Source organism: Microcaecilia unicolor, unplaced genomic scaffold (genome assembly GCF_901765095.1).
Source record: "Microcaecilia unicolor unplaced genomic scaffold, aMicUni1.1, whole genome shotgun sequence".
NCBI classification, from domain to species: Eukaryota; Metazoa; Chordata; class Amphibia; order Gymnophiona; family Siphonopidae; genus Microcaecilia; species Microcaecilia unicolor.
The window spans coordinates 90,117-113,251 of NW_021962870.1; the positions used below are offsets into that span (position 1 = coordinate 90,117).

Here is a 23,135-nt window from a genome sequence, read left to right on the forward strand (position 1 = left end):
TGATTTTCTCCCTCTCATGTCATCCTCGATCCACTTCAATCCAGCTTTCGCCCCCTACACTCGACAGAAACGGCACTATCTAAAGTCTGCAATGACCTGTTCCTCGCCAAATCCAAAGGTCACTACTCCATCCTCATCCTCCTCGACCTATCCGCCGCTTTTGACACTGTCAATCACAACTTACTTCTTGATACACTATCCTCTTTTGGGTTCCAGGGCTCTGTCCTCTCCTGGTTCTCCTCTTATCTCTCCCATCGTACCTTCAGAGTACACTCTCATGGATCTTCCTCCACCCCTATCCCGCTCTCTGTTGGAGTTCCTCAGGGATCTGTCCTTGGACCCCTTCTTTTTTCAATCTACACCTCTTCCCTGGGCTCCCTGATCTCATCTCATGGTTTCCACTATCATCTTTATGCTGACGACATCCAGTTTTATCTCCATACCAGACATCACTGTGGAAACCCAGGCCAAAGTATCGGCCTGCTTATCCGACATTGCTGCCTGGATGTCCAACCGCCACCTGAAACTGAACATGGCCAAGACCGAACTTATTGTCTTCCCACCCAAGCCCACTTCTCCTCTCCCTTCACTCTCTATCTCAGTTGATAGCACCCTCATTGTCCCCGTCTCATCTGCCCGCAACCTCGGTGTCATCTTCTACTCCTCCCTCTCCTTCTCTGTGCATATCCAGCAGATAGCCAAGACCTGTCGCTTCTTCCTCTATAACATTAGCAAAATTCACCCCTTCCTCTCTGAGCACACCACCCGAACTCTCATCCACTCTCTCATTACCTCTCGCCTTGACTACTGCAACCTACTCCTCACTGGCCTCCCACTTAGCCATCTATCCCCCCTTCAGTCCGTTCAGAATTCTGCTGCACGTCTTATCTTCCGCCTTGACCGATATACTCATATTACCCCTCTCCTCAAGTCACTTCACTGGCTTCCGATCAGATACCACATACAGTTCAAGCTTCTCCTACTAACCTACAAATGCACTCGATCTGCAACCCCTCCTTACCTTTCTACCCTCATCTCCCCTTACGTTCCTACCCGTAACCTCCGCTCTCAAGACAAATCCCTCCTTTCAGTACCCTTCTCCACCACCGCCAACTCCAGGCTCCGCCCTTTCTGCCTCGCCTCACCCCATGCTTGTAACAAACTCCCTGAGCCCATACGCCAGGCCCCCTCCCTGCCCATCTTCAAATCCTTGCTCAAAGCCCACCTCTTCAATGTCGCCTTCGGCACCTAATCACAACATCTCTACTCAGAAAATCTAGACTGCCCCAACTTGACATTTCGTCCTTTAGATTGTAAGCTCCTTTGAGCAGGGACTGTCCTTCTCTGTTAAATTGTACAGTGCTGCGTACCCTAGTAGCGCTCTAGAAATGTTAAGTAGTAGTAGTAGTAGATTGAGTTATATTATTATACTGTAGTTTTGAAGTTTTCATCCATACAATGTTTGGGACATTTTGCAACTATATCACTGGCTTAGCCACAGGTGGGCCTGGGTGGGCCGGGGCCCACCCACTTTGGGCTCAGGCCCGCCTAACAGTAGCACACATTTAGCAGTAGCTGGTGGGGATCCCAAGCTCAGCCAGCTCAGATTTCCCCCTGATGGTAATGAAAACGCTACTGTCCACAATAACGGCACCTGCGCGTGCTCAGTTTTCAGCGCATGCCTGCTGCAGACTGCCAAGATGGAAAGAAGCGTTTTCTCACCAGCTGAGATATTTTTTGGGTGGTTGTTGGGGGGGAGGGGGGAGAACACTTGGTGCCCACCCATTTCTTGCCTAGGCCCACCCAAAATCTGTTGTCTGGCTATGCCCCTGAACTATATGACAGCGTTTTGGTATGAAATGAGTCACATTTGCTCTTACCCACAGTATAGATAGTAAAGAATTTGGGGGGCAAAATTCATTAGGACTTATCCAGGTTGAAGTGTTTCTGATTTGGATAAGTCCTGCTGATTTGGATAGGTCATACCTCCTCAGTGCTGAGTGTTGGGCCATGAAAAGTCACATCAGCTGGTGTTAAAATTCAGACTGAAGCGGTCAGTACTCCTTTAGAACTACTTGTGAATTGGAGGGAAATTTTCTTGAGCTAAATATGCAATTATTTGACTCTTTCCATTATAAAGAAAATTGTTATGCAATTTAGAACTATTTTAAAGTTAACTTTTTTTGTTATCTTAAATTGTAGATATATTTATTTATTTGTTGCATTTGTATCCCACATTTTCCCACCTATTTGCAGGTTCAATGTGGCTTACATTGTTCCGTCATGGCGATCACTATTTCCAGAGTGAGAGATACAAGTGGTATTGCATTAGAGAATATTATTGACATTTTATGTTAAACAATTAATATAAAGAATTCATATTCAGAATTAAAGATAGAGTGGCAATCATGTTAAAGTTCATTCGTGGTAGAGTAGACTTTGGTAGTCGGGTATAGAGATTTAGGTTATATCTAGTTCAGGCTTAAGTTATGTTGTTTGGTAGTTAGGATGTATCCTTGTGGTATGCCTTCTTGAACAGGCAATAATGAGCCAGGCAAGGTTTTTCCATTTTGTCTCAAGTTCTTGATTTAATGCCACACCGACTCACCCATTCTTAGTTAGAATTGCTGAGTTCATGATTGGCAAAAGATACTAAATGAACTGATATTATTGTACTGTGTTACAATTTTGGTCCTTCCTGCACTGCAAATCTTGCTAAGATTTGGATTTGGGTTCCAGATACAAACATAGCACCAATGGGAATAGCGAATCAGAGTTCAACGAAGTATGATGCTGCTGCAATATTAGCCATCGATGGGAATTTAAACAAAGATTCCCGGAAAGGCTCCTGTACCCATACTGAATTTGCTACAGGGTCCTGGTGGCGGTTGGATCTACGGCGTTCCTGGAAAATTGCATCCATCGTGGTACTGAACCGGGAAGACTGTTGCTCGCAACGACTGAAGGATGCAGAGATACGCATTGGTGACCGTCCAGACAACAGCAATCCTGTGTGAGTTGATTCCAGTGGTTGCACTCTCAAGTGCTACATTAGAACTCGCCTCTTCTACTTAAAATGTGCTCAGATTACTTTCACCCCACATGGGTACATGAGACTTAGAAATGGAACCATCTGAGATGCTATTAGTCTGAGGGGACGTCTCAATGGGCTTTTGTGGGTTTTATGGGAAATTTCGATAAAAAATATATAAGCATGTTTAAATGTGTTTTAAAACTTGGAAATTCTCTATTTCTGTGGATAACACTCTCATCCTTCCTGTCTCATCAGCTCATAACCTTGGGGTCATCTTCGACTTCTCCCTTTCCTTCTCTGCACATATTCAGCAGACTGCTAAAACCTGTTGTTTCTTTCTCTATAATATCACCAAAATTCGCCCTTTCCTTTCTGAGCACACTACCAGAACCCACATCCACACTCTTATCACCTCTCGCTTAGACTATTGAAACTTGCTTCTCAAAGGTTTCCCACTTAGCCATCTCTCTCCTCTTCAATCTGTTCAAAATTCTGCTGCACGACTAATATTCCACCAGTGTCATTATGCTACTACTACTTAACATTTCTAGAGCGCTACTAGGGTTACGCAGCGCTGTACAGTTTAACAAAGAAGGACAGTCCCTGCTCAATGGAGCTTACAATCTAAAGGACGAAATGTCAAGTTGGGGCAGTCTAGATTTCCTGAATAGAGGTATGGTGGTTAGGTGCTGAAGGCGACATTGAAGAGTTGGGCTTTGAGCATATTAGTCCTCTCCTCAAGTCACTTCACTGGCTTCCTATCCGTTTCCACATACAGTTCAAACTCCTCTTATTGACCTATAAGTGCATTCACTCTGCAGCTCCTCAGTACCTCTCCACTCTCATCTCTCCCTACATTCCTCCCCGGGAACTCCGTTCACTGGGTACATCTCTCTTATCTGCACCCTTCTCCTCCAGTGCTAACTCCAGACTCTGTTCCTTTTATCTTGCTGCACCATATGCCTGGAATAGACTTCCTGAGCCGGTACGTCAAGCTCCATCTCTGGCCGTCTTCAAATCTAAGCTAAAAGCCCACCTTTTTGATGCTGCTTTTAACTCCTAACCCTTGTTCACTTGTTCAGAACCCTTACTTTATCATCCTCACTTTAATATTCCCTTATCTATTGTTTGTCCTGTTTGTCCTAATTAGATTGTAAGCTCTGTCAGGCAGGGACTGTCTCTTCACGTTCAAGTGTACAGCGCTGCATACGTCTAGTAGCGCTATAGAAATGAAAAGTAGTAGTAATTAGTAGTAGTGAGTGGGTTTGGGGGTTTGGGGTCTAATGTAGTTGAAAGCTGGCCCAGTGTCCATAAATATAATTATTAAATTTAAAAGAAAGGGTTTAGAGTCATTAGTGACAAAGAACTGGGGGAGGGGGGGTGTTAAAATGTTATTTTCCTGCCCAATGTGTAATAATAACAATAACAATATAACTTATATTCCACTATATACCTCTTGGTTCAAAGCGGATTATATTTACAAAGAAGCTGGAAATTTCCAGAAAGTACAGAGGTGTGGTAGCCGTGTTAGTCTACCTTAAAGGTTATCAATAGAAATCAAACAAAATAAAACATGGAAAAGAAAATAAGATGATACCTTTTTTATTGGACATAACTTAATACATTTCTTGATTAGCTTTCGAAGGTTGCCCTTCTTCCTCAGATCGGAAATAAGCAAATGTGGTAGCAGATAGTATATATGAGAGAAACATCAAAGCATTACTTTGACAGTCTGACAGAGTGAGAGGGTGGGGGTATGCATGGGGACATCAAAGCATTTCATTGATATTCTAACAGGATGGGTGTTGGTAGGTGAGAGGAGGGTGATAAACAGAGAAATACAGCTTTATGTTTTATAATGGGTTAGAAAACCCAGATCTTTATTAAGTCCTGTCTGTTGGATGTCAAAATATTCAATCATTCTTACTTCAAAGGTCTTACGCTCCTGTATTGTTTTAAAATTACCGTTCAGTATTCTTACTGTGAAATCACTGGTGCAGTGTTCTGGTCATGTGAAGTGTTGGCCCACAGGGGTGGGGGCCTGACTGGCACCGGCTATTTTCATGTGATGTCTGTGCAGATTGAATCTTGTCTTAAGCATCTGGCCTGTTTCTCCAATATAGCATCCTTCGTTACAGAAAAATAGTCAATATTATAAAACATTAGTATTTAAATTTAATTAAAATGATAGCAACCTAACTAATTATTACAATTCAGGACAGATTTCCTAAATAAATATTTTTAAATTTGTTTACGAAATGGACTGTCACAGAAAGCAGTAAAGCTTGAATATCCTTATCCAGACGAACCTCTTGATTTGAGAAAAGTGATGAGCTGGGATTGGGAATGTCTGTGAAAAGTGGCTGGGTGACTGCAGAGGGATTTAAGAAAGAAAACTAAGCTCAGAGAAAGTTTTTCCATTTTCTTTCAAAATAAATCTAAGATTCTGTTCTGACAGGGCTGTGTTTGTATATAGGGCCTGAACCTGTTTGATGAGTACTGACTTGAACTCCAGAATTTGGCATGAGTGATACTATGACATGAAATGCTGAAGAATTGGGGTTCTTCCTTAATAGGGAAGCAGTATAAGAATAGACATACGATAGATAAAGATTGTGATTATCCACTTAATTATACTGTGTCTAGTCAAGGAGATAGATTTTCTTATTTAATTTATTAAAGCATAGGATAGAAGGTGACAGCATCCAACTGCAGAAGCTGATGCCAAGAAGCTGGGCCCCAACATACAGCAAGCCTAAATGGATGTGGTAAGGGCTCACACGCTAACCCGGCGATAACCAATGCTAAAAAAATATAAATAATTTTCGAGCACCGGAAATAGCATGTGGCACACATTCCGTGTTACCAATCCCAGGGCTTAGTATTGAGACCTTGAGATGGATTACTTTCTCTGTACAAACATTATCAGCTCTGTCTGCCTTTGTTACCAGAAACGTTCCACAATGCTGTGCCTTAGTTGAATCCTGGTTGAACACACAGAGGGGCATAATCGAATGCAAACGCCCATCTCCATGGGCGTCTATGTCCGAGAATGGGTACGTGAAGGGGCAGGACAGACTGTATTTTCGAAAAAAATGGGCGTCCATCTTTTTTTCGATAATACGGTTTGTGCCGGGCAAATGCATCGGATTTGTGCGGATTTGAGCTGGGTGGTATCGTTTTTCAGCGATAATGGAAACCGAAGGCGCCCACCTCAAAAACGAACAAATCCAAGGCATTGGGTCATGGGAGGGGCCAGGATTCGTAGTGCGCTGGTCCCCATCACATGCCAGGACACCAACCGGGCACCCTAGGAGGCACTTGTAAAAAGTAAAAAAAAAAAAAAATACCTCCCAAGTCCATAGCTCCCTTCCTTTGGGTGCTGAGCCCCCCAAGACCCACTGCCCACAACTCTACACCATTACCACAGCCCTTATGGCTGAAGGGGGGCACCCACATGTAGGTACAGTGGGTTTTGGGGGCGGTTTGGAGGGCTCCCATTTACCAGCACAAGTGTAACAGGTAGTGGGGGGCCTGGGTCCATCTGGGTGAAGTCCACTGCACCCACTAACAACTGCTCCAGGGACCTGCATACTGCTGTCATGGAGCTGGGTATGACATTTGAGGCTGGCATATAGACTGGAAAAAAAGTTCTTAAAGCTATTTTTTTTGGTGGGAGGGGGTTAGTGACCACTGGGGGAGTCCAGGGAGGTCATCCCCGATTCCCTCCGGTGGTCATCTGGGCAGTTGGGGCACTTTTGGGGACTTGTTCATGAAAACAAGGGTCCAAAAAAAGGGACCCAAATTCACGGTAAAATGCCTTTTTTTCGATTATTGGCCGAAGGCGCCCATCTCTTCTCGGCCGATAAACATGCCCCAGTCCCGCCTTCACCATGCCTCCGACACCCTCCCATCAACTTTGTTTGTTTCCATGATGGAGTGCAGTTGAAGACGCCCAAAATCGGCTTTCGATTATACCGATTTGGTTGAAATATGGGCGCCCATCACTTTCGAAAATAAGACTGACAGTGTCCTGTGTTGAATTAGGAGAAGGTGGTGACTTTCTGACTGAGGAAGGATGATAGCCAAACATCTGACCATTTGAGAACACAATAATTGGGGGTGATCACTGATTAGGTGTCTCAAATTTGAAAGATCCATGGTCAATGTTTTGCCCTCTTAAATCTGCTAAGAGAAAGTCTACAACCCTTATTGTATACCTTCGATTTGTGTGATGGCCCTAGCCTTAATTTTGATTAGACTCAGTTTTGGAATCCCAAAGAATTGTCTTCATATTCCCATGTGTACTTGTGAACACAGTGGATTGTAAATATGATTAAGACCAATGCAGAAAGCTACTGTGGGCAGAAGGCTGCAATTAACAAGCGGCACATGATGCCGAAAGGGTTTCAGTACCGAAGTTATCTCACATGGTAGACATCAGCACACAGCATATTAAAATGAATAGTAAAGAGGCTATCAGTTAATTTGCAGAGAAGTTTCTAAGCTGGGCGAGAACTTCTTGAGAAATGCACTGGAAGGTCTGAAGTGGCATAGAAGGGTTAGTTGAGAGGATTTTAGTGCACTCTTCTGATTGAGGGATCAATATTACCTACATACAAGGGGACCAAGAGAACAACTGTAGGGCCTCAATATTCAGTTCATGGCAAACAGCATTTTTCTAACTGGTGCACAGGGCCATGCCAACCCAGTAAGCGGGGTAAGCACCGCAGGGGGGCGCCTGCCTTCAAGGGCGCCACTGCCGGTCGAGTTCTATTTCAAAATTAAAAAATAAACCGTACCGTACCACGTTGGTGCGTCGGCGCCTATGCGCATGCGCTGCTGCCTTCCCGCGCACAGCGCTTGGGCTCTCCTCCCTCCCTCCCCATCAGCACATAGACATGTCCGCCTGCGAGCTCTACACCCAGGTAAGTGAAGCGGGGAATCTATCTCTTCAGCTGCTCAGCGAGCGGCGGGGGGAGGGGCGCATTGAGAGAAAGGAGATGACACATGGGGGGGGCGGGGCGCCAACTGATAGTCTGCAGGGGGGCGCCAACGACCCTAGGCACGGCCCTGCTGGTGCAAGCCATGTCTGGGTTCTGGCATTGAATTTCTGGCTATATGACGGTGGTGAACTCATAGCTGGTTACGGTGAAATAAATAAATATAGGAATGACTTTTATGTGGTCCTATTTACGTAGTTACTATGGCTGGTTAGTACTGATTCTGACCGCAGAATGCCCACAAAATAGCCAGTTTCAGCTTGAGTGCTAACTGGATATGTTCAGTTAGCCCCAGGCAGCTGATTTAAATCATTTTAAATATTGAGCCCTCAGTTTCTACTTTTTATTTTTCTGGAATGGGGGCAGAGAGCAAACATGAGGCTAGGACAAACCCTGTCACGGGGCCTCAGGGTGCTGTTGTCATTTCCTTCAAGGTTTCTTCCATCTCATCATGGCAAGGATGGTTATAAACCCTTATTAATCCTGTCTCTGAGTCCTCTCTCTTCTCTCAACAGGATAAGACTGGCCATATTTTAGGTGGGGTCCATCTCTCAATAAACCAGTCATCTTGATTTCTTCCCAAATATCCAGATGTGGCAACATCACTGATATCAGAGCGGGCTCCATCACAACGCTCTGTTGTAATGGGATGGAAGGTCGTTATGTCAGCGTGGTCCTGCCAAATCGCAAGCAGTATTTGACACTTTGTGAGGTGAAGGTGTTCCCTCTCCAACATCCTCAAGATTCATGTAAGTAGCTGGATCATCCTCTGTTCTCTTACAGTGTCCAGACCCCCACTCTCAGTCTGAGCTGAGGGTGTCAGGTAGAGATATAACATGGGAAATCCACCGCAGATGTTCTGCTTCTCATTCTTCTCTAGGAATTCTTTAGACTGATATTCAAAAGTATTGACATGGGATATGCAGCATGGCCAAATGTATCCGTCAGGAAAAGGGATGTGGTTTGGCATAAGGCAAGAGGAGGGAAAATAGCTATGAGTTTGGTGATAAAATTTAGTCATTCAATATTTCACTTAAATATCCAAGTACCAAAGAGTAGACATCAGATCTAACATCTGGACATAAATGCATCTGTTCAAGTTACACATGTATTTTCAAAGATGATAGTTATGGGTAATGCATCTGAAAATACTTATAATTTCCTACAGCCAGTTATACATCCAGAGGTCATCATAGTGACCATTAATAAATTCATTCTTAGATTATTAACTCAACTTCCCAATGAAGTTTAATGTGATTGACAGTATTTTTAGCATGTAGGTACAATAAGTTCCTTCCCCAAGGAGCTTACAGTCTGAGTACATGAGGCAATCTCTTATTCTTTGGCAGTTCTGCACTCTCTCTCTCGATTGTCTCACATGAGGTGTCATAATGTACTCTTCTTCCCTTGTCCAGTATAAACAGGTAGAGGAGCAGTAATCCCAAGCCCTGTGCTATTGTAATACTAGTCAGCAAGTTTAACCAGATCAAAATCCCCATGAGAAGAGCTGCTTTCTTAGTTTCCAACTATTTACATATAAGCAAACAGATTGTAGAAGCCCAGAGTACCACACTGAATCTGGTTAAACAAAGGATTAAAAAGCCTTTCTCTAGGTCTTTCAGTTGTATAGTTGAGAATTGAGTGAATAGTAACTCAGTAGCACAGTAACTGACGCAGAAAAAGAACTGTATGTGCCATCCATTCTTCCCAACAAGTCGAAGCCATTTAAGCAAAACATCACCCCTCTCCTCAGGTCACTTCACTGGCTTCCGATCAGATACCGCATTCAATTCAAGCTTCTCCTTCTTACCTACAAATGCACTCAGTCTGCTGCCCCTCACTACCTTTCTACCCTCATCTCCCCTTACGTTCCCGCCCGAAACCTCCGTTCACTGGACAAATCCCTCCTCTCAGTACCCTTCTCCACCACCGCCAACTCCAGGTTCCGCTCATTCTGCCTCGCCTCACCCTATGCTTGGAACAACCTTCCTGAGCCCTTACGCCAAGCCCCCTCCCTGCCCGTCTTCAAGTCTTTGCTTAAAGCCCACCTCTTCAATGCTGCGTTCGGCACCTAACCCTTACCGTTCAGTGAATCCAGCATGCCCCAATTTGACTGCCCCTATCGGACCGACCGTTCACTTGTCTATTAGATTGTAAGCTCTTTGAGCAGGGACTGTCTCTCTTTGTTAAATTGTACAGCACTGCGTAACCCTAGTAGCGCTCTAGAAATGTTAAGTAGTAGTAGTAGTAGATAGATAGATAGATAGATAGATAGATAGATAGATGAGATTACAATTGACCAATATCTATCCTTTGAAAATCAAGTCTCTAAAGTGATGTCAAGTACTTTTAACGTGTTCTGGAATCTAAGGAGGCTAAGACAATTTTTCACAAGACCAGTCTTTCATACCTTAGTTTAGTTCAATCTCCTGTTTTAACAAAATTTGACTATTGTAATTCCATCTATGCAGGAATCAAATGTGGTTTTCTTAAAAAAAACAACCCATAACAACTACAAACCACTCAAAACATATCTGCGTATCTCACTTTGTCAAAGCTGCTCCTCTCCTTCATCATTTACATTGGGTGCCAATAAAGAATAGAATATCATTCAAGCTATGTGTGTATTTAGTCATCAAAATCTGCACGGCATGCCACTATCCTATATGAATGATCTAATTGAATTACCACCACGTAACGCCATTATATCATCCAGAGAATATCTCATCTTACATTTTCCTAGATGCAAGAATGTAATCTACAAAAAATTCATACTACCAGCTTCTCATATCAAGGCACCAATTCTTGGAACCCTAAACAAATTAGATACACAAATGATTACATGATATTTCAAAGCTTACTGAAAACACATTTTTTCAGTTAGAAACATAGAAACATGACGGCAGATAAAGGCCACATGACCCATCCAGTCTGCCCAACCTCTGTAACCCCTAATTCTTCCTGTTCCTAAGCATCCCACATGCTTATCCCATGAACAGTCCTGGACTCCACCACCTCACCGGGAGGCCATCCCACTCCTCCACCACCCTTTCTGTGAAATAATACTTCCTTAGGTTACTCCTAAGCCTATTCCCTCTCAACTTTGTCATATGCCCCCTCGTTCCAGAGCTCTCCTTCATTTGAAAAAGGCTCTCTTCCTGTACATAAATGCCCTTGAGATATTTAAACGTTTCTATCATGTCTCTTCTCTCCTCCTCTCTTCCAGCGTACACATGTTGAGGTTCATAAGCCTGTCCCTATAATTTTTGCATTCAAGACCGCTTACTAATTTCGTAGCTGCCATCCTTCAATAAAACAAAGAACTAATTTTGAACTGTACAATGTTTGATCTTTCTATGTCATATTCTATCTCTCTTGGGCCCTTTTTACTAAACGGCGGTAAGCTATATGGGAAGTACCGCCAGGGTACAGCAGCCCGGCAGTACTTTCCACCCCTAGCACACAGTCATATCTGGCGCTACGAAAAATATTTTTTCATAATGCCGGAGTGTACCTGGTGGTAATCGGGCAGTCCCGTGGTGCTTCCCGGTTACCGCTGGGTAGGTGTGGGAGCTCTTACCGCCACCCAAGGGCTCCCTCCGAAATGGCCACGCAACAAGTGCTTTATTGCTGCACGCCATTTTCTGAAGGAAAGAGAGACTTCTCTGCTGCGGTAGAAGGGGGCCTCAGCACCCATGAAAAATGCATGCCGACACCAGCGCAAGCCCCTTTTGCACAGCTTGGTAAAAAGGGCCCTTAATTACTTCATATCTCTTGGATAATCAAATCCTTAGTTGATCACTCTATAATTAATGATTACCTATCTAATATTACTCAACATATTTTACTCACTATCATTGTACTTGAGTCTCAATATTTATCAATTCTATATTGAAATTGTCAACTTTTAGTTGCTTTTATTATTCTATCTACTACTACTACTTAACATTTCTAAAGCGCTACTAGGGTTAAGCAGCGCTGTACAATTTAACATGGAAGGACAGTCCCTGCTCAAGGAGCTTACAATCTAAAAGACAAATGTACAGTCAATCTGATAGGTCAGACAGATTGGGGCAGCCTATATGTTCGAAAGGTTAGGTTCCGAAAGCAGCATTGACGAGGTGAGCTTTAAGCAAGGATTTGAAGATGGGTAGGGAGGGGGCTTGGCGTAGGGATTCAGGAAGATTGTTCCAGGCCTAGGGTGAGGCAAGGCAAAATGAGCGGAGCCTGGAGTTGGCAGTGGTGGAGAAGGGTACTGAGAGGAGGGATTTGTCATGTGAGCGGAGGTTACGGGCAGGAACGTAGGGGGAGATGAGGGTACAGAGGTAGTGAGGAGCAGCAGACTGAGTGCATTTGTAAGTAAGGAGGAGAAGCTTGAATTGTATGCGGTATCTGATCGGAAGCCAGTGAAGTGACCTGAGGAGAGGGGTGATATGAGAATAACGGTTTTGGCGGAATATAAGACGTGCGGCAGAGTTCTGAACGGATTGAAGGGGGGATAGATGGCTGAGTGGGAGGCCAGTGAGGAGTAAGTTGCAGTAGTCGAGGCGAGAAGTAATGAGAGTGTGGACGAGAGTTCGGGTGGTGTGCTCAGTGAGGAAAGGGCGAATTTTGTTGATGTTGAAGAGGAAGAAGCGACAGGTTTTGGCAGTCTGCTGGATATGCGCAGAGAAGGAGAGGGAGGAGTCGAAGATGACTCCGAGGTTGCGGGCAGATGAGACGGGGAGGATGAGGGTGTTATCAACTGAGAGAGTGGAGGAAGAGGAGAAGTGGGTTTAGGTGGAAAGACGAGGAGCTCGGTCTTGGACATGTTCAGCTTCAGGTGGCGGTTGGACATCCCAGCAATGTCGGATAGGCAGGCCGATACCTTGGCCTGGGTCTCTGCGGTGATGTCTGGTGTGGAGAGATAGAGCTGGGTGTCATCAGCATAAAGATGATACTGGAAGCCATGAGATGAGATCAGTGAGCCCAGGGAAGAAGTGTAGATAGAGAAGAGAAGGGGTCCAAGGACAGATCCCTGGGGAACTCCAACAGATAGCAGGATGGGAGTGGAGGAAGATCCATGAGATTGTACCCTGAAGGTGCAGTGGGAGAGATAGGAGGAGAACCAGGAGAGGACAGAGCCCTGGAACCCAAATGAGGCCAGTGTGGCGAGAAATAAATCGTGATTGACAGTGTCAAAAGCGGCGGAAAGATCGAGGAGGATGAGGATGTAGTGGCCTCTGGATTTGGCCAGGAGCAGGTCATTGCAGACTTTAGAGAGTGCTGTTTCTGTCGAGTGGAGAGGACGAAAACCGGATTGGAGTGGATCGAGGATGGCATGAGAGGAGAGAAAATTGAGGCAGCGGCTGTGAACGGCGCGCTCAAGTATTTGGGAGAGGAAGGGTAGGAGGGAAATGGGGTGATAGTTGGAGGGGCAGGTAAGGTCAAGTGATGGTTTTTTGAAGAGAGGTGTGACTATGGTGTGCTTGAAGGTGTCAGGGACAGTTGCAGTGGAGAGAGAGAGGTTAAGGATGCGACAGATGGAGGGGTTGACAGTATGGGCGATGGTGTTAATTAGGTTGGTGGGGATGGGATCAGAGGAACAGGTGGTGCATTTCGAGGAGGAAAGAAGGCAGGAGGTTTCCTCCTCGGTGATCTCAGGAAAGGAGGAGAAGCAGGCCTGGGTTGGTTGGTTGAGGGAGAGGGTTAATGGGTGAAGAGGAGGTGATGGCTTGGTAGTGAACTCAAGGTTGATCTTTTGCACCTTGTCGCGGAAGTAATCAGCCAGTGATTGAGGAGAGAGTGAGGGGGGAGTGGGAGTGGGGGGCACCTTGAGGAGAGAGTTAAGGGTGGCGAAGAGACGACGAGGGTTGGAGCTGAGAGAATTGGTCAATTGGGTGTAATAGTCCTGTTTTGCAAGGAATAGGGAGGAGTGGAAGGAGGATAGCATGAATTTATAGTGAAGGAAGTCTGAATGAGTACGAGATTTCCTCCAGAGGCGTTCCGCAGATCGTGCGCAGGAGCGAAGGTAACGGATGCAAGGGGTCAGCCAAGGCTGGGGATTAGTACGCTTTGTGGGTCGGAGGTGGATGGTGCGAGGGTGTCCAGAGCAGAGAGAGAGAGCGGCATTGTAAGCGGAGATTTGTCGACAGTCTCGGAGGACATGATGGATGGGATGGATGGATGGGTGAAGAAGTGTGAATGTGATCAGGTGGTGATCGGAGAGAGGAAGAGCTGAAGCTTGGAAATTGGAGGGTGAGCCGGAGGTGGAGAGGACGAGGTCAAGACAATGGCCGTCACGGTGAGTAGGGGTGGTAGAGCACAGCTGGAGGTTGAAGGAGGATGTTAGGGTGAGGAACTTAGAAGCGTGAGGGTCGGATGGGTCATCAGCCTGTATGTTAAAGTCTCCGAGAATGAGGGACGGAGATGAGGGTTCAAGAAAACAGAGAGCCAAGCATCAAAGTCGGTGAGGAAGGAAGAGAAGGATTTATCATGGGGGCGGTAGATGACTTCCACTCTGAGTGGGAGCGGTAGAATAGCCGGATGGAGTGGGCTTCAAAGGATGAGAAGCAGTGAGACTGCGGTAGGAGGAGGGGTTGGAAACTACAGGAGGGCGAGAGTACTACTACTACTACTTAACATTTCTAGAGCACTACTAGGGTTACGCAGCGCTGTACAAATTAACAAATAAGGACAGTCCCTGCTCAGAAGAGCTTACAATCTAAAGGATGAAATGTCAAGTTGGGGTAGTTAAGATTTCCTGAGAAGAGGTGTAGTGATTAGGTGCCGAAGGCGACATTGAAGAGGTGGGCTTTGAGCAATGATTTGAAGATGGGTAGGGAGGGGGCCCGGCGTATTGTTGAGAATTGGGGGGTCCCGAGCCCCCCAAGAAGGCTGGAGTGACCTTAAATCTGACTCCATCTCTAAATAGCACTAGTACTGGGGTACTCAAGGAGTTATTGCCTCTAAGGGATTTAGACTACAGGTTATACAATGCAGCGAATGATAGCCTGATGTAGCAAAAGCATTTATACTTACAGCCTTTCATCATTAAGTGAAGCCCACAAATCATCATTTGGAATGAAGAGTTTATTTGCAAATCAGACTTTAATCAGATACATTCATCAGACAGGTTCTGGGTTCAATTGCACAGAGCTTCTGCCCTCCGAGAAGAGTTCGGGACCGTTCCAATGATCTGCCAAAATCTCATCTCTTTTATAGGCGCAGATCTCAATACAAGTCAATGGCAAGACCCTGTTTTTTTTCTCAATATTGCCCAACCTCTGAATCATTTCCGGCAGGTGTCCATCTGTACCCTCACTTTTCCGTTCTAACTATTGCAAGTTATTGTGCAATTTCCCTTTTTGTCAATATCTCCCTAGATACGGACATCCAAACATGGCTATTGTGTAATTTCCTTTTTTGTAAACACTTTGTTCTTATGAAGATATCTAAATATAGATATATCAATTTCATAACATCTTGTGATCTGGGTGCCAACTTATTAAAGACAGACTCCGTGTTATGAACCAAACTTCTTATCATTTCTGTCTTTAACTTCTACATCATGTGTGTTACACTCAATTTGGAAGTTGCACCAGGTTTCATTAGAACTCACCAAGCAGTCCTTGCTCTTGCAGGCTCTCTGCTATAAGGCCATCATCTTGTTATCAGGCCTAGTCAGTGCTTTTCAGCTGTTTAAAGCTATGTAGCTTGGCCCACCACTATTCCAGTGGATAGGTCTTAAGCTAGAACACATTTAACTTGCAGGAAAAGCAAGTCCTTGCTCAGCCAGTCATAGATTTTTAAACCTAGCTGGTATTTTTACAGCCTGAGTCCTAAAATCTGGCCTTCCACCCTTCCGGTGGGCATCCAGTGAGGGCCTCTTGCTGTACTATAATTATACATTTCCCACTTGTCACCCCCTCTGAGGAGGGGTGACACAAAGCTCGTCAAGCTCGTCATCATCCATTCCAGAAGGTGGCAAGCTATCAAACGAGAGGGGGAGTTTTGCTCTTATGGATTGCTAGCAGATATTATGCAAGACAGAAAACTTCATTCTTAGGTGGTATATTTTTGGGCATATGGAATTCCTTTTATATTACCCAATCCCTTGGGCCTTAATCCTGATGTCATCTCTCTTGAGACTTACTCAAACCTGTAGTGAGAGAGGTTTTATGAATGGGACAAATCCATGAGTTCATCTACAAAATCCCATGAAGTATAGGTATGCGGGTAATAGCAATTTCAGGTGGATCATACTAGTAAATACTTTCAGGTCTTTCTATGACGTCTATTATATCTGTTGCATAGCGCATGGAGAGATAATCTAATGTATCTATCTCAGTGGTCCTCGGAAGGAATAGTAGTTTTGATTAAGTATTGTTATGGTGGCTCAACAACTATATGGTTAGTACTTAGATTGCAGGCTGTTTTAGGTTGTAGGTATTCAGAATCCTTAAACAGGTCGGAATTCCTGGACCTTACTATTACTCATCATTGGCATCCAATCATGAGCACTAAAAAGTGGATAGCAAGTATAAGGTTGCCTCATACAGCAAAAATGGTCAATCCTAGGAAAATTCATATTAACAAAGGACATGCATGGAACTTGACATATGCATAATGATCTGGAAGTATGGGAAGCATTTTATATATCCGTTATCCCACTTGGAGCTTAGTCAAACCTACAGAAAGATATGCAGCTTAAGTAAGCCTACACCAAAGTTAAACAATTGCATAACTGGTTGATACTAACAGGGTTTACACCTACATTATGATATCATAGCCAGTATTAGGGTTTGATGTTACCCTTGTATCTGAGCAATATCAACTTCAATTTAAATTACATAAACAGAAATAACGGGGAAACTCTTGGAAAAACAATTAGAACAATAAAGGAAATAATAGGAAAATAAAAATAAAACCTTTTCAATATATAGACAGGATTACTGCTACACTGAAAATAAAACAAAATATGAGTCTATAATGTCCATAAACAGCAACAGTAATTCTCAAATTAAGTATCAGTTCTGAATTCTCTTTCATCGAGGCGGTGGAAGCGCAGAAGAATCTGGACGGAGATCTGGGTTTTCAGGCTGGCCTGCTGAAGGAAGTGGCTGGTCTTGAGATGGTTAGGCTGGTAACATCTGGTTCTGTGGCTGAGTAAACCCGTATATCTTTCACATGGACCCAAGACTTGTGATCCAGTAGTTTGCAAGGTGTAAAGATTATTGCCACAACCTTGGGGGATCTAACATCATTTGGGCCTGGATAGATCTTGAAGACGTACTTGTGGTGTACAAACTTGGATCTTTCCATGTCTTTATTCTAGACATGCACCATCATAATCAGTCCATCAAGATGACTGTATGCCTGAATGTTACATTGCTATATCTTGGTGGGCATAATCAGTGTGAACTGAATAAGCAAAAATAATATATAGATGTCAAGAGACATGAAAGACAATGTAAACATGGAGAAACAGTGCAATAGTATATATGAAATTATATCTCCTGATTGGTAGGGGTCAGAGCTTCAACTTCAACCCTCTTAATACTAGGAATTGGGATTTGCATAATATATCCCCACTTCTGGCTTGCATAATGTGCAAGACAGACTGGTAATTATTACGAAGAGATGATCCAATAACAATGGTAAAGTTTATGGAACAAAAGAAAAGAGTACAAAAAACTAATAATAAAAATTGATTGTTCGAGTTATTGATGTATGGAGGGTCAAAAATATGGTGAACAAAAATAAGCAAAAGGCATGGATAATGCGTTGCAATCTATGGCCAGTAGGTATGGAATCTTCACCTGCGATGACTAACATTCACCAAGGGTTGAGCCCTCAGCTGCAGGAGGCCAGCAGGACTTACGAGTTAGATGATTCAGAAAGAAGGGTGGCTTAGGAAATAGTCATAATCAGAGCAGAAGTCTAATGTGCAGGAATTTAAAACTCATAACTAGTCCAGGTGATGGAAGTATCTTCTGGAATCACGGTCGCTGTCTGTTGTAATAGAGAGCTCATACGTAAAGTGACATGTATGTTCTGGAAAAGATGAGCCTGTAAAAATATTTAATACAGTAGAATATTTAAGAGCATAACCAAGAAGGTCTAAGTTAATGACATCATTTGGACAAAAGAAAATTCTCATTGGAGAAGGTAGCGCTTCTTTTTCTTGTCAGAGGTCAGTTGTAGCAGAAGTACCAAACTGGAATAAAGGCGGTAGGTCAGGAATTGGATTAGCAGTCTTCACTCAACCTACAGGACTTAATAAATAGAGCTAATATAAGATAATAAAGTGGTCAAATCTCAGCACAGGACCATTAGAAAGAAAAAATCAAAGAATGCATTGTTAGTTCCTTGGGGCACCAATAGGTGGAGCATAGTTTCAATATATAAAATCATAAGTTACAAGTAGAAAACAATTTGTCTCTGTAGATTAGATGTTGCTGGCACAGGAAGTCAGCAGAGTCTGAGGAAACATTGTGGTCAGAGTCTGCTCTAGGAAAATGCAGACTTTAATATGATATTTAGAGAGATAGAGAAAAGCCAATATCAGAAATGTAAAAACTATATATTTCTATGAGGCCTCCTCACGTGACCTTTACAAGGTTTAAATAGGTCAAATGAGAAGGACAACAACCTATAGTCCTCTGTAATAGCTCAGAGCCAATTTGGAAAATAAAAATTATATTAAATTTTAAACTGATCCTTTCAATGCTTTCACAATTTGGGCCCTAAATCATGACAGCATATCAAGATTCACATTCAGAGGGATAGCTAAAAATAAGCTTATATATTCCCAGGAATCAATTTACAATTTAGAGTATATTATAAATACAGAGGAGGAACCAATTTATAAACAGGAGACAAGTAGGAGCATTTCTTAAAACATTTTAGTAAAATTCAAAAATCAAGGATATAATAACAATTTTTATTAATGCAATAAATGCATAAATTGACCAGTATGATATGTTCATATAGACCAGTATGATAAATGGAACAGCTTGTAAGCCTACATTGTAAATTGAATTCTAAACAAAGAGTAGCAAGGATAACACAGGACCACAGAAAAACCCATCTAGTTATTAAAAATCTGAAACACGTAATCAATTCCTGTATCATATACTGAGTTCAAAGCTTTTGTAAAAATGAACTTAAGAGAAAATAAGAACTACAAGGGTTAATCTCTGTTATTCGGTCCTAAGGAAATCACGAAATAACGGTGTTTCCTGTGTCAAATTTGAGTTTACTGCTCACTGCAAGCATTGGATATAATGGTGACTGAAAACAGGACTATACATCAGACAAAAACTGTAAGTTGAAGTTTTTATATTAAAACTTCATGCTGGTGTAATTAGTCTTCATAGAATTAATACTTCAGGAGAGGAAAGAGGAGAAGGTTATTACTTTATCTGCTACCAGAGGTACGGTTTTCAATAAAAAGGAAGGTGGCAATTGTAGCTAGTCTTATCTGAACATAGCTCTGAAATAATAGCAACCTAAATTTCTTTAGTTCGGATTTACCAGGTAGTTATGTTATGCAAGGGTTAATCTCTAAGTGTACTTCAGCACTTGTTATTTTAAACAACGTCACAAATAAACAGTGTTTTAGAAGGCATATAATATAGAACCTTTCATAGGAAATATCTGAAATAATTATGCAATTTTCAAAGAACACACACCTATTCCATTAAAACTAAAAAGTGCTTGCATTTCTAGTGAAAGCAATTTACCAGAAATCAAAAACAATCAGGTATTTAACATCTCGTCACAAATCAAACAAACTTTGCTTAAATGAAATAATATACAATCCTGAAAAAAACAAAAACTCCTTTGAGATTTACTACCACTGCAGTTGATAGGCAATCTCGCAGAGTAACCTTAAAGCACTAATTTAAAACTAAAGAAATGATTCCTTAATAACTAGCTGGTTTAATATATGCCATTTACCACAGGACACACGGCAACATATAGACATAAAATTAAAACAGTAACCCAACCTTGATAAGTAGAAAACTTAAAGTTCAGAAGAGGAAGCAAGATATTTCTAAATGTAGTTCAAAACCAAGCATTGGAATTGTGCACGGTTAAGTAATTTTTTTAGGGTTTTAAAACAAAAAATATAAAAATAAATATTCAAGTAGCCAATTACAAGTCATAGCACACAGACAGTATAGAAAGGAAAACCACACTCATACACATACAAAGTTATTGTCCCACATACAGAGGTGTCCCTGTGTATTGAGGACAAAATCTTTATCCTAAATTTGGTAAAATAAACATTTAAATTAGAGCTAATCCAACAGGCCATGAAAGTATACAAAGGCAAGCTCAATAGCAATACATACAATAAATGAAAATATACTCACGATTCGTGCAATGTAATCTCCAGCGCAGAAAATCAATTGAGAAAGAGGACAGTTGGCGGGGTCACTATGCCCTTCCGAACTCTCGGTGGCATAGGGAGGTCAACCGCAAAATAGAAAGGTTTGTTTCGGACGGAAAGTCCTTACCAGAGATCTGAATAGATGTCAGATCACCAGTATCTGGTGTTGGGTGCGGAGAGGAAGATATGATATAATGGGTAGTGAACAACATCACCCAATATGTATAATAACGGGACCTAGTGAGCAAGTGGTCTACAAATAAGCTTCAGACCTGTAATTTGCTATAGAAAAAATGAACTAGATTAATAATATATATATATTGACCAGATCTAGAACCTGGTCCAAGGTCAGTGGTTCAAAAGGCAGCTTCAGAGATAACAAGGAGACCTAGAAATGATAATGTGCTAACAGTTTACAAAAACATCAATGATTATTCTGATAGTAAAACATGCAGAGACATAACACAATCATACTCACACATCTATTAATGTGCTCCAACAAAGGGACCCGAATAAAAATTACTAATTGGCGGGAAGCTCAACGCTTTTACCGCAGGTCAAATTAACAGACAAATGACAGTCACAAAGAGGAAAGGAGGAAAGGAAAGGAGAGTTTAAGAAAAAAAGTACAAAAGTGAATGGTGTCAGCTATTATGTATCTATACTACTCTACCCCTAATTAATACTACTCTCCAGAGTGTGCTTCTAAAGGCATAAAGAAACCCCGTTTCCCTGCCTGCCAAGAGCTATCCAGGTTACTTGGCCATGAGCTCCAGCCCATGATAGAGCCCCCAAAAAGGGACATTGCAAACACTCCCAAAAAGAACTCAAAAAACCAGCGAATAAGGTCTCATGAGTCGAAGAGCAGCGGTCCAATGGGTTTCCGCTGATTATTGAACTTCTCGTGTACGATTGAACTTCTCGTGTACGACTAATCACCCCAAAGGACCTGTAGTTTGAGAACTTCTCGTGTACAACAACCCACTCAAAATTTTATGGTTAGGAAACATCTCGTATATGACTAACCAGTCTAGAACGTTGAAAAGTTAGGAAAACTTCTCGTATAAAACTAACCCTCCAAGAATATTGAATGCCCGAGTCAACCTGTACACAATCTCAACCAATGTCTTAGACGTCTCTTTATTGCCACGGCGATCATGTATACCAGCAACTCCTATGTGGGCAATAATACCGAATCCGCAGGCCACTCCGAAAATGGAATGGAAGTCTGCTCCTACTAATTGAGATACCGTCATCCATTGAAGGATCACCTCCAATGGGTGTAAGCCCCAGGCATCGATATCAAACCCAATGGTTATAGCGTGACACTGGTATATAAGAAAATAAAAATAAAAAAATAAAAAAAAATAGAAATAAATAATAAAAAAAAAAAATAGAAATAAAATATAGCATATCCCAGGGAAGAGCCCCTGAAACAAACTGCAAAGGTAGTAAAAATAAAGTAGATATAATAAAAAAAGGAAATTGAAAGAAAGATTTGTAACACTGAACACATGTAAGCTCTTGGGGGATGGTACCATAAAAGAGTCACTAGACAATAGATTTTCTATTAAATAATTCATAAGAAGGGAACTCAAAAGGCATTAAAATAAAACAGCCGACAGTAAGGAAGCCCGCAAAACCAGGACAATACAATACAAAATAAAATCATTCACACTGTTGTACTGCATAAAAATGCATTAAAGTCTGAAACAAGAGTGACACACGCAAAATAGGAGAGTAGGTGGGACTTGGAGGGAGAAAAAAATGATTTTGATGGACAAGCAGAGCAAACCAATGGACAAACGACTTCGTATGTTCCCCATATCAGAGGAAAAAAAAACTGTACAACAAAATTGGAATATCAAGTAAATGAACAAAAAAAAACCTGGACAAACAGACTGTAAATCATTATTATGGAACTTGCAATATTACACTGCAGAAACAAAAGCCATTCTAGACAAACAACAAACCAGCGCTGCCACCGCAAAAATGAAACCGAAAGCATTCAAAACACTGCTGTTCGTGTAAGAGAACACATACAAAAAAGCTAGAGAACCGGGAACTGAATTATCAAAAGATAGTGATTTAAAAGAATATGTACCATTACATAGGAATATCATTATGCATGCTGAGAAAATGTGCCATAAAACAAGGTTAAACTTGCAGAAAACTGAATATATGATTGAACTGAAAACATTGCCGCACACCATTAATTTATAGAACTCAAACATAGTCTTGCAATCTTAACTAAAAATGAAAACCCAAGCTTTTGACAGTAGAGCTAATCAGTAGTGTAAAATCTAACTTGCATCCTGAAAAGTTACGGGCAAGTAGTTCTACAGGAAATAAGTGGATATTAATCATGCCGTTCAGAAACAATGCCGTAAGCTAAATCCCGGAGTATCATTTCAAAGTATAATAACAATAATCTATGGAGGGTCATACATATAAATGCTACTACTTTTGATACATTCCATTAATTACCCCGTAAACTGAATATACCAGAGTAGCAGCAAGGAGGGACAATTTTAGGGGGAGGAAAAAAACAAAAAGGTGCAAGAGTCGGTAGAGCATCAGAGAGGAGGGCCGTGAGGTGTATCCCAAGTATGGAGCGTCAAAGTGAGAGCCCAAAGCATATCCAAGACATAAATAAGGAAAATAAATGACAAATCTTAAGCATTATTAATTAAAAATATAACATTGTCCCAAAACAAAT

General features: G+C 42.2%; 1 protein-coding gene across 1 annotated transcript in view; it reads left to right on the forward strand.

Annotated features, from left to right (window-relative positions):
- Positions 1-23,135, forward strand: part of LOC115458583 — an 80,073-nt gene that overhangs the window by 2,422 nt on the left and 54,516 nt on the right. The window contains exons 2-3 of the mRNA XM_030188462.1: positions 2,740-3,013; positions 8,629-8,786. Coding sequence (XP_030044322.1) covers positions 2,740-3,013; positions 8,629-8,786 — 432 coding nt within the window. The remainder of the gene's footprint in view (positions 1-2,739; positions 3,014-8,628; positions 8,787-23,135) is intronic.